Raw genomic sequence first — 15341 nt, forward strand, 5'->3', positions numbered from 1 at the left:
TGTCGTTAAACTGGGCGAAAGGGACTTGGAAATAAGTCAACAGAGATAGGGAGTATAAACAGAAACCTCGCTGTGAAAGGGTAGGAAGAAATGGGGTGATAAGCCAAGGCGACCACGGGCTGAAGGAAGGGCTCTGAATTTTTGAAAGAATATTAAGCCATGTTTGTATATGAATTTGCACGATTCAACAGTGAAGGAGTAATGAGTGGTACAAAAGATTCACGCATAGTTGCAGGAGGGAAATTCTTCAGAGCCTACGTGGAGGGACAGAAGTAGGAAGCAAGGGAGGAGGGTATCACTGACGTTGGTGGCTGGGTTTGGTGGCAGGAAGGGGAGGTAACTTTTGCCAAGACTCCAATGTTCAGGCCAAAGAACTGCCCAGTTCGGGCGTCAATTTTCCCCTCCTTGAATAGGCACACGATTGGGGACCCAAGTGTATTGTGCATTACTCTTGTTTTCTGCGACCCACCAACTCCCTCCCCGCGCCCATGAGTGAAGGCAAGGGGTTAACCACAAGGATAAATGTCGGTGAGGCAGCAGAACGCATAATGCTCCATCTAGCCCAGATCTGGGTCTCAAGTTTTCACCATCTTCTTGTCATCAACCCTCTCGTTTCTGCACCACGCCAGACCCTCCCTCTCCCGTCCCGCCCTCCACACGGAAGACCCGAGGCTCCCCCAAGAGCCTCGGGGCGCGCGCCCGTTTCCGTCGCGCCTGCGCATTGGGCTCCCTCGATTCTACTCCCCGACCCGGGTGGACTGTCACGAAGCCCGTTCTCCCGGCCTCGTTCTCGGGCGCGCGCCTTCGGGCGGCGCCTGCGCAGAGGAACGAGGAAACCGGTTCCCCGGTGCGGTCCCGGCGCCTGCGCGCTGAGGGCTCCGGGCCTCCCGGCCTGAGGGAGAGGAACAGGGAAGATGGCGGCTGTGGTAGAAAATGTAGTGAAGCTGTGAGTAGTCGTTTCTTTCTCTCCTAGGCCGGGAGATCTTGTAAGGGGCCTGGGAGTAGGCGGTGGTGCGGGAGGGGACGAGGCGGAGGGAAGGACGTGCCCGAGAAGGCCTGGTTGCGACTCCTAGTAGGGAGGGCAACAGGAGACTCCCAAGAAGACGTTGCGCTTCTTTGGAAACTTGTGGAGGCCCTGAGGGGGGCACACGGGAGCCCCTTACGGGCAGCCTCCCTGCGGCGCCGTGCGATCTGAGCGCTCCTTCGGGCTCACGGTGGCCCGAGTATGGCGCCGTCGTTGCGTAGGAGAGACACAGTCCGGGTGCGCTTCCGAGACCAGACGCCTCGGTCCGGAGGGGCCGGGCCGAGGGCGGGCCCGGGACCGACCCGTGTCCCCACGAAGCCGGGCGCCGACCCCTCCGGATCCGCTGCCCGCGGCCGGTCCTGGAGCAACAGGCTCAGCGGCCCTTGTGCGGTTAAGCACCGCGGGGCTGTTTTGTTTTAACAGCCCCTTGACGATCGGGGTGGGGGGTGGGGGTCTGAGTATCTTATTGCCAAGACCAGAAGCATCATCGGGAAGAATGTGTTGAGGAGCAAGGCGGTGCAGAAGGGAAGGCACTTCAGGGGAGAGGGCCTTTGCACCAGCCAGTCCAGCCACCAAAAAAACGGGAACTGGACGGAAGCGGTCCAGGACGCCTCTGCAGCCTGGAGGGGCATCTAGGTCGGCAGGCTGCGCGCTGTGCGGTCGCCTTGTGCTGGTCAGGTTTCGAGCAAAGTTAAAGTTAATGGTTGTTGGCGAAAATGGAGCGGGGTCTGTTGGCTGTGAGTTAAAGATTCTTTGGGACTTGATTGAACCTAGCCTCCTCCCTGAAGAGATGGGTTCGTGCCCGGTGGGCCAATAGAGCAAGCTCTTTTCAGTGGGTAAATTGGGCTTGATGCAGAGGTAGGAAAACCGAGAGGCGACTCATTATCCAGGCAGGGCTTTTGGATTTGGACTGGATGACAGGGTAAAGGTTTGAGAACTGTTCTGAGGGACTCACAGCTTCTCATCTGCCTTTGTGGTGGCTGAGCCCCCACTCTTCCCAAGAGCCTTTTTAAAGAGTACATTGCTTTGCCTACCTCCCCTCCTCCCGGCCTGGAGCCTTTTCTTTGAGAATGCCTTCCCACTTCCATTAAGCTAAGTGCCTTCTTCTCCTCCTGTGTGTGTGGTTTTTTTTTTTTTTTGTTTTTTTTTTAAACTTGCTTTCAGCTCCATCCTGCCTCCTCTTTCAGCTACCCCTCCTCCCAACACTATTATCTTTCTCTCTGATCTGCCCACTCCAGTTTCCCCCAGCTCTTTCTTCAGGCTGACATTTCCCTCAATTTAGAAATGTCGCTCTTGATCTACCATTTATATAGTTATTCTTCCTGACTCAGATGTTCTTTCTTTGTTTCCCTGCCTTTCTCTTTGTTGACTACCCCCCCCCCAACACACACCCCAAGCCCACTGTAAAGGGAGGTTTTACACAGGTTTCACGCTTCCTGGAAAGAAATCAGAGCTCCTGCCTTGGAAATCTTACTGTACCAGGGGAATGTTAGACTTCCCTAGATTTTAAGAGTTAATAGGTAACGAGATTTTATGTTGGAAGACTTTCTTCAGGGAAATAGAGTTGCCAACCCTTTCATGTAGTCCTAGAAGGGAGGAGTTGCCCATTTCAAGAGCACGACTCATTTCTCTTAAAGGTGCTACAGAGATTGTGAGGGTCACCAGCCCCTGGTTCCTGAGTGCTAGTAATGAGAAACCAACTTTCTCAGTTCTAGCTGCAGACGGCTGTTCACTGCAATTAATACATTTCCCTACAGACCTTGCCCTGAAAGAAGGGGCTTCCGTTCTTCCAGTACCGTCCTCACCCAGGAGATACTTTTCTGGAACTTCTCTTGATCGTGGTATGCCTGCTTTTTGAACGGCTGAGGTTATACATGGAGGTCAGGACTACTAGCTCATATTTTCTGACTTGCATCTGGTTCTGGGAGAAGAATTTTGCCATTTATAAATTCCCTCTCTTTCTTAGTCTCTCTTCATCAGAACCCCTCTCCCCCTGACTTAGGTGTTTCATTCCCAGTTCTCTCACAAGGCAGTTTGCACCATCTTCTGAAATCTCACTTAACTCCCAAGTGCTGTGACAGACCCTCTTATTATCCGCCCCCCCAAACCAGTTGTAGCTTCGGTGTTCTGACTCTGCAGCCTTCAGTGCATCTCACCCTTCCTTCCATTTGATTTCCAGCGTCAGTATCCATTGCCATCAGCAGAAACAAAGGAGCTGCTGCGCTCGGCCTTGTTTATCCAATTTTCCTCTGTGTGGTGAGGACATGGCTGCCTCCTAAAGGCCAGCTAATGTGAGCCTGTTCCCTTTTTCTTTCACTCCCCAACACAAGATTCGTGCTTACTACTTCAAATTACAGTTATTACCACTCATTGAATCAAGTCAGGCAATCTTGTGTTGCTGTCGCCTCGTGTGTGGTGTGTCTTCAGTTGCTTGGGAACATACTAAGCTGTGCCTGCGTGGTCTATTGTGACCGCTCTGTGAAAGCCCTCTCGGATTCCAGAGCCTGGTTTTTCAGTGGAGCTTGAGTTATGGACATAACAGAGACGCACTCTGTCCAGCTCCTCATGCGAGGGGTCTCCCTCGAGTAGAATGTGTTAGAGCTTATCGAGTCCGGCTTCCCCAGGCCAGCAGAGGAAGCTGAGCTCCACACGGGCTGACTGGATGTCCACATTCGTGTGGTGACTTGCAGCCAGGCAAGGTCTTTTTGCTCCCAGGTCAAGATGTCCCAGACACCTTCGTGGATACTAGGGATACTGTGGGAAAGAAACCACCTCTGCCCTCAGTTTATTTACAGTGGATCGAAAATGTAAAGACGGGTCACTGTCGTTCCAGTACTAACGCGTTTGTTACGCCCTGAGGATGAGAACAAGGTTGGTTCTGTATACATGCTTCTTAGAATCAGGTAACTCCTGGCACTGTGTAGTTGTCCAGCTTTTTAAAGCACTTAAAGTTTTACCCTTATTCAGATTTCAAACTGAGTCTTCTGAGTGAAAGAAGGTTCTTTCCTGTATAATTTGATGGTGTGAGAATGGAAAAGGGCCTCAGATGGGCCTGTGTGAGCAAACAGATTTTATATCACTCTAATGGCACTCGGGAAAAAAGTAGAATTCAAAGAAGTTCAGGTGTTGTTCACATGTTTTCCAGTGACTTTAAAATTAGCACATGCGGGGCGCCTGGGTGGCTCAGTGGGTTAAAGCCTCTGCCTTCGGCTCGGGTCATGATCCCAGGGTCCTGGGATCGAGCCCCGCATCAGGCTCTCTGCTTGGCAGGAAGCCTGCTTCCTCCTCTCTCTCTCTCTCTGCCTCTCTGCCTACTTGTGATCTCTCTCTCTGTCAAATAAATAAATAAAATCTTTAAATAAAATAAAATTAGCACATGGAATTAATTAGTTCACTCAGTACAGGTTCCCCCCACCCCCACTATTCAAAGTAGAGTGTTCTTAAGAAACTGTACATAAGCCGACATGGCATAAAGCAAAAAAGCAATTGCCACTTCTTAAAAATGAAAATCCTCTCTAGATCTCTTCCGGTTAGTGAAAACAGGTACTGTTGTAGGTCTTTTATAAAAGTGAAGTGGCAGAAAGTACACCATCAGATAGTGGGGGAAACCTGCACCTAGTACAAATTCAAAAGATCTAAAATGGCATATAGGAGAACCCCAGCAAGTCACCCAGTTTTTCTCTCTGGAGGCCTCCAGTTTCTTGTCTACTTCTTGTTACATAAATGGTAGCATCCTGGAACACTTCTCAGCACTGTACCTCGCTTTTTTTCTAGTCATCTTGGAAATGGTTTGATATCAGCATATGAAGAGTTTCCTTCTTTTTTACGGCTTAATAAAAATTCGTTGTGTAGACGTGCTGTAGTTTGTTAACTATATTTTAGTAAGGGCTCTAGACCTTGTTGAACTCTTCCTCGATTGTGAAAAGAAGCTAACCTGTGCTTCTCAGAGTCAGGAGGGTTAAGAGAAGCAGTGTCTGGACTAGCACAGGGCTAGAACATTGTATTAGAACATAGAGAGGCACAGAATGAACGTTAGTTTCTCCCCATCTTTGTGGGTGAGGCTTAGGCCTGAGTAGACACATAAGAGATCATGTGTTCCTGATGGTAATTTATGAAGTGCCTTTCCTCATAGTGGCTTAGTGAAGGGGTGTGGTGTCCCATGAGGCGGAAACGGAGGCAAATAGGACCAGAGCCGCAGTCTCCCGGTCCCTTGAGCCTTCTAAAGAAGCAGATGGCAGGGGAGTGGGGCCGCTCGGCTCCCTGTGCTCTGCCCTGCCCCAGCACATGCGCACCTGATCTGTGTGTCCGCTGCAGCCTTGGGGAGCAGTACTACAAAGACGCCATGGAGCAGTGCCACAACTACAATGCCCGCCTCTGCGCTGAGCGCAGCGTGCGCCTGCCTTTCTTGGACTCACAGACTGGAGTGGCCCAGAGCAACTGTTACATCTGGATGGAGAAACGACACCGGGGTCCAGGTGAGGTGAGGGTTCAGACTCGGGAGCACAGGGAAGGCAGAAGCTTCTTCATCTTACGTGATGAGCCAGCTGAGAGGGTTTTCCTCACTGCTTCCACGCGTGCGTGAATACGGTCTTGCCTGGGTTAGAGGCCCAGGGAAGATGAAGCAGGCGGGTTCGTACCAGCATCTTTGTTTTCTGCAGGGCTGCCCTACTGACGCTGGCATTGGGCTTCTGGGGAGCTCTGTGTTAGCCAAGGCCCCCGAGCTTCCATCTGTTTTTCTTTTCCATAAACTGTCACTTCTCCTGCCCCCAGGCCCTCACTGTCCATATTGCTCCCTCACTGTAGAACTTGGTGGGCAGGGGGTGCTACTCCTCTAGAAGGTGTTTGATGTTATTGCCCAGGACTGCGTTAGGCCTTGACTTTTCTCTCTTTCTTCTTTCCCACAGGATTGGCCTCTGGGCAGCTATACTCCTACCCTGCCCGGCGCTGGCGGAAAAAGCGGCGAGCCCACCCTCCTGAGGACCCAAGACTTTCTTTCCCATCTATTAAACCAGGTAAAGCACACCCCTTCTTGAGCTGGGGTGTGGCCTGCTGCTTGTAAGGCTGGTAATCAATCACCGGTTACGTACCAGGCCCAGTGCTAGATCCTGAAGATGCTAGAGTGAATGAGATGCCATTCCCTCCTTTACAGAGCTCAGTCTGATAGAGGAGACAAGTAAATGGATAAGTTACGGTGCCAAGTAAACTGGGGTGTCTTGGTTCCTGGGCAGCCAGAGACCAAAAGACAGTGACTGGTCCATCGCTGGCCTAGCACTGTGTAGACCCAGAGCGGTCTGCTTTCAGCCCTTCTGAGCCTCGCCTCATCCTGACCTTGCCTGCAGACACAGACCAGACCCTGAAGAAAGAGGGGCTGATCTCTCAAGACGGCAGTAGTTTGGAGGCTCTGTTGCGCACAGACCCCCTGGAGAAGCGAGGTGCCCCCGACCCCCGAGTGGATGATGACAGCCTGGGCGAGTTTCCTGTGACCAACAGTCGAGCACGGAAGGTATAAGATGAACCCCATGGCTAAGGGAGCTCTGATGGAAATCAGCCTCCTCTTTATCGGAGGCCACCCCGTATTCAGAATGGAAGCAGAAGCTTTGGGCCAGGAGGCAGGCCCCTGGGGTTCTAGTCCTGCTTATTCCCTAATTAGCACTGGGTACTGACTGGCTTTGCTATTAGTATCCAGTTTCTCCTGTTCCTTTTCTTCTAAGTATAGACTCTCCCTCAATTCATCATCTTTTGTCACAGATGTTTTCTGGTGCCTGAGGTTACATGGGTGAAGCAGGCCTGGTCCATACCAGCGAAGAAGATAAAACTATGCCCATAAATAAAAAGAGTTAAAACTATGGCAGGCACTGTGCTAAGTGCTTGTCCATCATTTTCTCTAGTCTCTACAGCAGTAGGAAGTAGGTACCATGGCCCCCGTTTCACATACAGGGAAGCTGAAGCAGAGCGGTTAGGGGAAAAAACTTCCTATAAGTCCACACAAGTAAGCAGCAAAGGTCTTTTTTTTTTTTTTTTTTTAAGATTTTATTTATTTATTTGACAGAGCGCCCACAACTAGGGGGAGCAGAAGATGGAGAAGCAGACTCCCTGCTGAGCAGGGAGCCCAACTCAGGACTCGATCCCGGCACTCTGGGATCATGACCTGAGCGGAAGGCAGACACTTAACCAACTGAGCCTCCCTGGCACCCCCGGAGCTCTTGATTGAAATCTAAGAAGTGGCTCAGTCTGTAGAGCATGCTATTCTTGACCTCGAGGTCATGAGTTCAAGTCCCAGCCTGGGTGTGGAGATTACTAAAAAAATAAAATAGACTTAAAAAAATTAATCTAAGAAGTGAGCTGTCAGAAGGGACCCACTGATAGTATGTTCCTAGGGCAGCAGATCAGAGGCAGGAGAGAGCATGGCTACTTGGGGTAGCAGGGAAGACTTCATGAAAACATGGCATTTGAGTCGGCCCCTTGGAGAGGGTGGGGAAGGCACTCTAGGGGAGCAACAGGAAAAGAGTCGAAAAGGAAGGAAAGACCAAAGCATGGAAAGGAAAAGGAATGGGATTCTAGGGTGTTACAGGGCAGCCGTGAGGAATGAGGCCAGACTTGGAGGGGCCAGCAGAGGGCCTCCGCCCATGGAAGAGGTTCTGGGTGGCCTGGCCAGGCCCATTGTGGGGGACCTTCTGGAGGTACATTGTATCTGCCCATCGTAATCCTTCTGTCCACTCAGCGGATCCTAGAACCAGAGGACTTCCTAGATGACCTGGATGACGAGGACTATGAAGAAGACACTCCCAAGCGTCGGGGCAAGGGGAAGTCCAAGGTGAGGAGGCAGAGCCCTGCCTGTGGGGGTGCCTCCAGCGCCCCCTGTACTGTTGCTTGTGCCATGTTTTCTCTTGAGTGAAATGAGCAGGGGAGTGAAAACCCCGGGGAGTTTACTCCTCAGGCCTAGACATCTTTGTTTCATTTTGTTTTGTTTTTTTAAAGATTTTATTAATTTATTTGACATGGAGAGGGAACACAAGCAGGGGGAGTGAGAGAGGGAGAAACTGGCTTCACACAGAGCAGGGGGCCCCGTGCGGGGCTCCGTCCCAGGACCCGGATCGCGACCTGAGCCGAAGGCAGACCACCCAGGCACCCTAGGCCTAGGCATCTTACTAAGGGGATCTTTCTGTTGGTTTTGTTTCGTTTCGGGCAGGGGAAAGGTGTGGGCAGTGCCCGTAAGAAGCTGGACGCTTCCATCTTGGAGGATCGGGACAAGCCCTATGCCTGTGACAGTGAGTGCCTCACGAGTGGGTGGGTGGTCCCTGCCTTGGACCCAGCCCCTGCTCAGGATCTGAGAGGAGGGAGGGTTGTGTTCTTGCTCCATGTGGTAACAAAAGGCCTGAATGCTTTCTCCTGCCTGCTGACTGGTTCCCTCTGAGACCCTTGGGAGGTCCCAGCCTCTGCTACCCAATGGGTGGGACCTGCATGCTCTGGGAGAGGTTTCTACTGTCCCCTGGGGTGGGGTGCTGGGGACAGGGGCGCACACAGCAGGCAGAATTGGCCCCTCTGTCGACCACATCCAGGTCTGCTGGCCCCAGTCAAGCCAGGGCCCCCCAGAGTCCAGCACCGAATTTTTCAGTGTCTGCTCTCCCCCTTTTCTCTGACTCGTCCCACTTCTGTCCCTCCGTCCTGGGAGCACCATCGCCGCTGGTTTCTCTCTCGTTTGCTCCGCTTTCCTGCTGCTGCCGCTCCTGTCTCAAGTGTATCAAGGCCTTCTTCTCATGACTTTTCTTTCTGTCTTTCAGATAGTTTCAAACAAAAGCATACCTCGAAAGCGCCCCAGAGAGGTAGCTCTCTCAACTTTTCAGACTTTTGGTTTTCCTATCCCTCTTCCCTCCTCCCTTGTTTCTCCCACCTTTCTCATCTCCTGCGATGCTAGTGTAAACGTCTCTGGAATGGCATGGGGATAGGAGCAGTGGGCTTTCGGTTGTACTCCACTCCTCACGGTCCTGGAAGCTGCCTTTACCACCGCTTGTCTCCCACAGACTTGCTCCTAGGGCTCCTCGGCCCTGCTGCATGGGGTGGCTTCAGAAGGGTTCTCAGGAACCCACTCCAGACAGATCCCTCTGCTTCCCCTTCCCCGGGACAGACACTTGGTGGTCAGCTAATGTTTCTCATCATCCTGCCGCCTCTCCTCCCATCCTTTCCCCGTTCCCTCCTGCCGGCGCCCTTGCTCTTTTTGGTATCACTGCTGAAGAGTACAAGATGCCTTGTGGGGACCTGCTTTCCTTGCTGATCGGTGGGGGGTGGGCAGGGCACTGACCTGGGAGCGTCTTCCAGCTGCCTTGGGGGCCAGATACCCCAACAGACTTATTGATAGGTGATTCCCCAAGGGATCCACTCCCTACTCCTATATCCTCATTGGGCAGGGGTGAGCTCTGTGGTATACGTGGAGAGCTTGAGCTTCCCATGGTTATTGAGAGGTAAAAAAGTCTGGAGTCTCTTCCTTACCTTTTTTCCTTCCTGCCAGATTACAAAATTTTAGAGATTCCCTTCCCTTCCTGACCTGGAGCTCCCTCCCCCAGACTAGTCCCAGGGCAAGTGGTAACGGGGCCAGGGTTCAACCTCCCAGACAGCCAGTGTGGAAGAGCAGAGGTGGCCGTGGGCTGGGGTGTAACAGAGGCCAGAGCCATGGAAACTAGAGAACCCCAGGGCCTGATGCTCCTCGCCGGAGGCAGGTGGCCGTCACTGAAGGCCTGTCGCAGACAGAGCCGAGGGGGGCAGGGGTGGTTGCCTCTGCCTCAGCTGGAGCCCCGCAGCTGGGGGGAGAGGGGGGTGAGGGGGCGGGGATGTGGCTCTCTTGGATCCCAACACCTTCCTCTGTTGTCTTGTCCCCACCCAGTTTGTGGAAAACGTTACAAGAACCGACCAGGCCTCAGTTACCACTACGCCCACTCCCACCTGGCGGAGGAGGAGGGCGAGGACAAGGAAGACTCGCAGCCCCCCACCCCGGTTTCCCAGAGGTCGGAGGAGCAGAAGTGTAAGCTGGCGCGCCGGAGGTGGGGCAGGGGGAGTCTGCCTGCCCCCGAAGGCCTCCCTGCAGGCCTGCTGGGTGCCTCAAGGCCCCCGGGAGCCCACTCGGAGCTCTTTCCCTCTCTGTAGCCAAGAAGGGTCCCGACGGCCTGGCCCTGCCCAACAACTACTGCGACTTCTGCCTCGGGGACTCCAAGATCAACAAGAAGACGGGGCAGCCTGAGGAGCTGGTGTCCTGCTCGGACTGCGGTCGCTCAGGTACCCCCCCGCCCGGGGCCAAGGGACCCCCCCCGACCCCCGCCCGCCGCCGCCGCCGCCCGGGTGACGCACCCCTCCTCCCCCCCGCAGGGCACCCGTCTTGCCTGCAGTTCACCCCCGTGATGATGGCGGCCGTGAAGACCTACCGCTGGCAGTGCATCGAGTGCAAGTGCTGCAACATCTGCGGCACCTCCGAGAATGACGTGCGTGGCCCCGCGGCCCCCCACCGCCCCAGCCCGCAGCTGCCTCCCGGGGAGCAGCAGACCTTCCCTGGGGCACTAGCCTGGTGTCAGACACCATTCCGGGCACTCGGCGCTAAACGAGACGGCAGGGTCCCCCCCAACCCCCCACCGTGGACTTGCCCTTCTTGTGGGGAACAGGCAGTGAGCGAGGAAGGGCGCCGCGGTTTCCCGGCGTGCCGGGAAGGGAGCGGCAGCTGTGGTGGTCCAGGCTGCTGGGTACCCGGCGTTGGTGGTCAGAGCTGCCTTCTCCCCGGAGGCAGTGCTGGGGTAGAGATTCCGTTAATTCAGAGGGGTCAGTCCGAGAAGGTTTGCGGGCACAGCGTGCCCAGGACAGGAGCAACGAGGCCGGCGGCCTTTGGGCCGACGGGCCTAGTGGACCGAGGCAGTTGGGCTGCTGGGGGCCTCCCTGCAGCAGGAGCGCAGTCGGAGAAGGGATCAGGGGGCAGGCGTCGCCGGGTCTGAGGGTTTAATTGGGAGTGATGTGCTCTGTCTTAACATTTTTAAAAGAGAAGTTTCCTCTGTGAAGACTAGCACGTGGGGGACAAGAGTGGAGGCCGTGGGCTGAGTTCGGAAGCTGGTAGGGTTCAGGCGGTATGACAGGGACTCACTCGGCCTGGGTGGAGAATTTCCTCTCCAGAAATTCGCGAGTCCGCTCTTCCCCGCCGGCTGCCCCGCCACCCTCGGAAGAAGCAGCAGTGTCTGCAGAAGCTCCCGTCCCTGTCCGCCCCCGCTGGCCACTCACCTGCCCCTTCCCCCTCCATCCTGCCTCCTCTAGGACCAGCTGCTCTTCTGCGACGACTGTGACCGCGGCTACCATATGTACTGTCTCACCCCGTCCATGTCTGAGCCTCCTGAAGGTAGGTTGTCCTGACCTCTCATGCAGAACAAGTATTTTATTAGTGACCCGGAAAATAATTGTACAATGAGTGAGTTCTCCTGTGTGTTCTTCCAGATAGGGAATAGACCCTTGGCCTTCACTTAGAATGCTTTCCTAGCATTTCCGCCTTGAGGGTTTAACGTTCGCACATTACCACCAGGTACATTTAGAAATGCAGAAAATCAGCAACCAAAGAGAGACGTGGGGCTGAGCGGAGTCACCGGAAGGAGTGCTTTTGCTTTCCTCCAGGCAGCCCAGGGAGCTCAGTTCGTGGTTTGTCTGATGCGAGGCTTTGATATCAGCTCTTCGAATGTGATAGGTTTGAGTGTGCATTTCCTCCCTCTTCCCTTGCCCAGCCTGGAAAGGTATTGAACCTGGAGCCTGAATGGGTCCGTCTATCCCTCCCACAGTTTGCTTAATAATGCTCCCGAGTTTGCGCAAGCTTTTCAGCCAAACCGGTGGTGGCACCAGAAAGCGGCTGTCTCTCTGCAGGCCCCCCTCTGGCCAGATCTCTGTGCCTAAACCCCTCCTTTACAGAAATCCGGGAGCTTACTCAGGAGGCTGCACATGCCCAGTGGCTTTTACTGTGCACAAAGACTGTGGGCCAGCAACACAGACAGGAGAAAGCGCCTCACTGTGGTTAGGCTAACCTGTAATGTAGGTCACACTGCTGTCACCCCCCTAGGGAAGGGGACACGAACAAAGTCTGCAAGTCCTTTGGCAGCTGCAGGGGAGCACACCGCTGTTGTTGTCTGTCATGCGCAGCTTCTAAATCCACTTCGGGGAGAAGTAGCGTGTTCCATCTTTTATTTTTTTTAACCATGAAATACCAGTTTACAGACAGAATTCCACATGAGCTGTAGAGGGGCCTTCGTACTGGAGTACTCTCAGAGGCTGAGGTAGTGAGGAGCTGCCGGGAGCCGAGGGAGAATTCTCTAGAAGCCGCAAGGGGGCTAGGCTCTTAGGTCATGGGGTCCGCAAACTGCAGCTCATCGGCAGCCAGGCCCAGCCACAGCCAGCATGTGTATAGCTTCTAAGCTAAGAACGGTTTTCACATTTTTAAAGGTGATTTAAAAAAAGAACGGGACCAAGACTGTATGTGGCTCGCAAAGCCTAAACTATTTACCATTCTGGCTGGCTGTTTACAGAGAAGCCGTCCAGCCCCTGCGCTATTGACCTTTGGGTTAGAAAGGCCCCTCTTAGGTTCGGAGCGCCCCATGTCTGCAGAGCTTATAAAAGGTGTGGATTCTTTCCCCCATACACATCCACATCCACAGATAAACATTGACACTAATTTTGAGGCATTAAGGACTAATTTTGTTGCTAAAAAAACACAAAGAACACACAGACACAGAAGAACACAACCATTATAAATACTAATAAGCAAAATTTGAAACACTTTTCTGGCAAGGGACGTTTCCCCCGCATCTATTCTAAGAGATAGATCGTAACATCACAGTTCACCCCCTTTTCCTGTCACTGCTCCTCAACCTCTTAAACACCTGATGGTGAGCCCATCTCATCTTTCCATGGTTTTCCCAGAAAGCTATCTTATGTGGAGTCAAAACTGGTTTCTCTAGAACCACTATTATGATCTTCATCCTGACCTTTGGGGCCCTGAGAACAAAGTCTGGTTCTTCTCTAATCACAAGTGTAAAGCTGGGATGCTTTGAAAATTTAGTCTGCCCAGGTGCTCCTAGAGATTTCGGATTTAAGAGGGCCAAGAGGGCCTAGGACACTGTATTTGGGAATAGTCCTCCACGTGATTATTTCTTTCATCACCGCTGGGAATTATTTTTCCTGATATTTGAAGCCCGGGAGGTTTCTTTTAGCTCAGGATAACCATGGAACTTTGCTACCACAGAACATCTCCCGGCCTTCTGTAGCTGGTCCTGCTCCTGGAAGTGAGGTGTGGGGAGTGGCAGGACAGCACCTTAGGGCAGTATGGGACCCATCCTGACCCCTTTCTGCTTCTCTGCAGGAAGTTGGAGCTGCCACTTGTGTCTGGACCTGTTGAAGGAGAAAGCTTCCATCTACCAGAACCAGAACTCCTCTTGATGTGCCCCCGCCCCGCTCCCCTTTCCCCCCGCCGTACATCTAGGGCTGTTTCTCTCTTCCTCTCTTTGTTTTTCATACCCACCTTTCCCCTCCTCCTCTTTCACAAGTCCAGAGAACCTCGGGTGGTCGTGCCAATCTGCCTTTGGCAGCAGCAAGCTGAGGTGGCAGCTCTGACCGCCTCTGGCCCTAGGCCCTCAGGGAGAAAGGAGCAGCACGCTGCCCCAGGGCGTGCCTGCGGCCCAGCTTCTCACTGCTCTCCGTGAAGTGCTTTCACTCTGCCTGCCTTGGGCCCCGGCCCTGGCGATCACAGGGTTCAAACCGTGTCCTCCGAGTACGAGTAGGAGAGCAGCTCACTTTTCTCTCAGCTCTGCCTCCACTCTGGTCCCCAGGGTTTTCCCTTCCCCTGGAGGCGAGCCAGACCAGGGCCTCTGCCAGGAGCAGCTGGGAGTGAGCGACAGAGCAAGCTGAGGCGGCGCTTGCAAGGAGCTTTCCAGGCCCTTGGTGCTGCTTAGCCTCGCTCCCTCCTTCCCCCAGAGCGGCTCTCTGCAGCTCTCTCTCTTCCTGCTACCCAGGATCCTTCGCCCAAGCCAGGATGCTCTTGGTCACTCTCCTTGCTCTGCCCTGACCCACCCCACCCCACCCCACCCCAGGGGGAGTCGCAGCTTCACCTGATTCCTGCTTGTGTGCACCTGGCTCGCTCACAGGTGGTCTCGATGACCGAAGCATTCCCCGCCCTGGGAATTTCCTGTCTTCTGCCTCCCCTCCTATTCCCTTTGGTTTTGTGGGGAGAGGGGAAGAATCAGGGGGCCAGGCCGGCAGCTTGGGGGCCACGGGGAGACGTTGGATAATGTGCCTGTTTTTTAACTCGATGAAAAAAGCCTACCTCCAGAATCCCCTTTTTGTTCTTCCTGGACCTGGACATCCAGCTCCTGCCCTTGACTGAATTGGGATCCTCTGCCTCTTGCTCTCTGTGTCCTGGCCCCTGGGTCACAGGAAAGCCACATAGACATCCCTCTCTTCCCTTGCACACTCGCTAGCAGCTGGTAAGGTCTCCACATCCTGATTCCTCAGTTTTTTGCTTGGTGACACTGATATGAAGTAGTGGAGGGAGATAGTCCGTGCCAGAACCCCCTGGAGTGGCCTTCCCCTTGGCTGTGGGCAGGCCCTAATTCACTGTCCCTTTGGAGTTGAGGTGTCTTTCTTTCTTTAGTTCCTGTATTCTAAACATTAGTACAAATAAACGTTTTTACACAGAACTCCCTGCTGGATGGTTTATCTCGACTCCCTTTCCTGGTTGAGAAAGTCATTTCAGCCTAAAACTTCTCTTCCGCAGGTCAGTGGTTTATAAGTGTTTTGAAATAACAGCTTTTAATCCCAAATTAAAATTTTGCTAAAGCTCAGTATGTAAAGCAGATATAAAATTGAGTACTTTGTTCTGATATCTTTTCCTATTTTAAGATTTTTTTTTTTAAGATTTTACTTATTTATTTGACAGATAGAGATCACAAGTAGGCAGAGAGGCAGGCAGAGAGAGAGGAGGAAGCAGGCTTCCTGCCTAGTAGAGAGCCCAAGGCGGGGCTCAATCCCAGGACTCTGGGATCGTGACCTGAGCCCGACATGGCTTGATCTGTACCCAGCACAGAGCCCGACACGGCTTGATCTATGACCCTGAGATCATGACCTGAGCCGAAATCAAGCATCCTGGGTCTATGTTTTGGTTTGTTTGAAGGTAATTCTGCTAGACTTGTATATGCAAGTGGTGACAGTCTTCTAAAGGTTAATCTTGGGATTTTAGATACTTAAAGTGGGTTCAGAAGCTGAATCATAAATACAAAAGAATGACGGAAGAAAAGAACATCATAGTGGGACATGT

The 15341-nt window shown here is 53.2% G+C and overlaps 1 protein-coding gene across 2 annotated transcripts; it reads left to right on the forward strand.

Annotated features, from left to right (window-relative positions):
* Positions 1-822: 822 nt before the first annotated feature.
* Positions 823-14111, forward strand: DPF2 (double PHD fingers 2). Of its 2 annotated transcripts, XM_032879446.1 has the most exons (12): positions 823-946; positions 5339-5499; positions 5929-6036; positions 6364-6527; positions 7746-7838; positions 8214-8292; positions 8806-8847; positions 9903-10040; positions 10163-10291; positions 10382-10494; positions 11309-11390; positions 13392-14111. In XM_032879446.1, exons 1-12 carry the CDS (start codon positions 915-917, stop codon positions 13466-13468), a joined length of 1218 nt encoding a protein of 405 aa, XP_032735337.1. In that variant the 5' UTR covers positions 823-914; the 3' UTR covers positions 13469-14111. The 2 variants fall into 2 exon arrangements, with proteins under 2 accessions (XP_032735337.1, XP_032735338.1); XM_032879447.1 differs by lacking the exon at positions 8806-8847.
* Positions 14112-15341: the final 1230 nt, after the last annotated feature.

Source organism: Lontra canadensis, unplaced genomic scaffold (genome assembly GCF_010015895.1).
Source record: "Lontra canadensis isolate GAN:19392208 unplaced genomic scaffold, GSC_riverotter_1.0 scaffold66, whole genome shotgun sequence".
In the NCBI taxonomy this organism is placed as follows: Eukaryota; Metazoa; Chordata; class Mammalia; order Carnivora; family Mustelidae; genus Lontra; species Lontra canadensis.

What these genes read in the sequence shown, in the direction of transcription:
- DPF2 (XM_032879446.1), top strand. Translation starts at nt 915, where the DNA reads ATGGCGGCTGTGGTAGAAAATGTAGTGAAGCT. An exon ending in GAAACGACACCGGGGTCCAG is followed by an intron (nt 5,500 to 5,928) that starts GTGAGGTGAGGG and finishes TCTTTCCCACAG; the next exon opens with GATTGGCCTCTGGGCAGCTA. An exon ending in CATGTCTGAGCCTCCTGAAG is followed by an intron (nt 11,391 to 13,391) that starts GTAGGTTGTCCT and finishes GCTTCTCTGCAG; the next exon opens with GAAGTTGGAGCTGCCACTTG.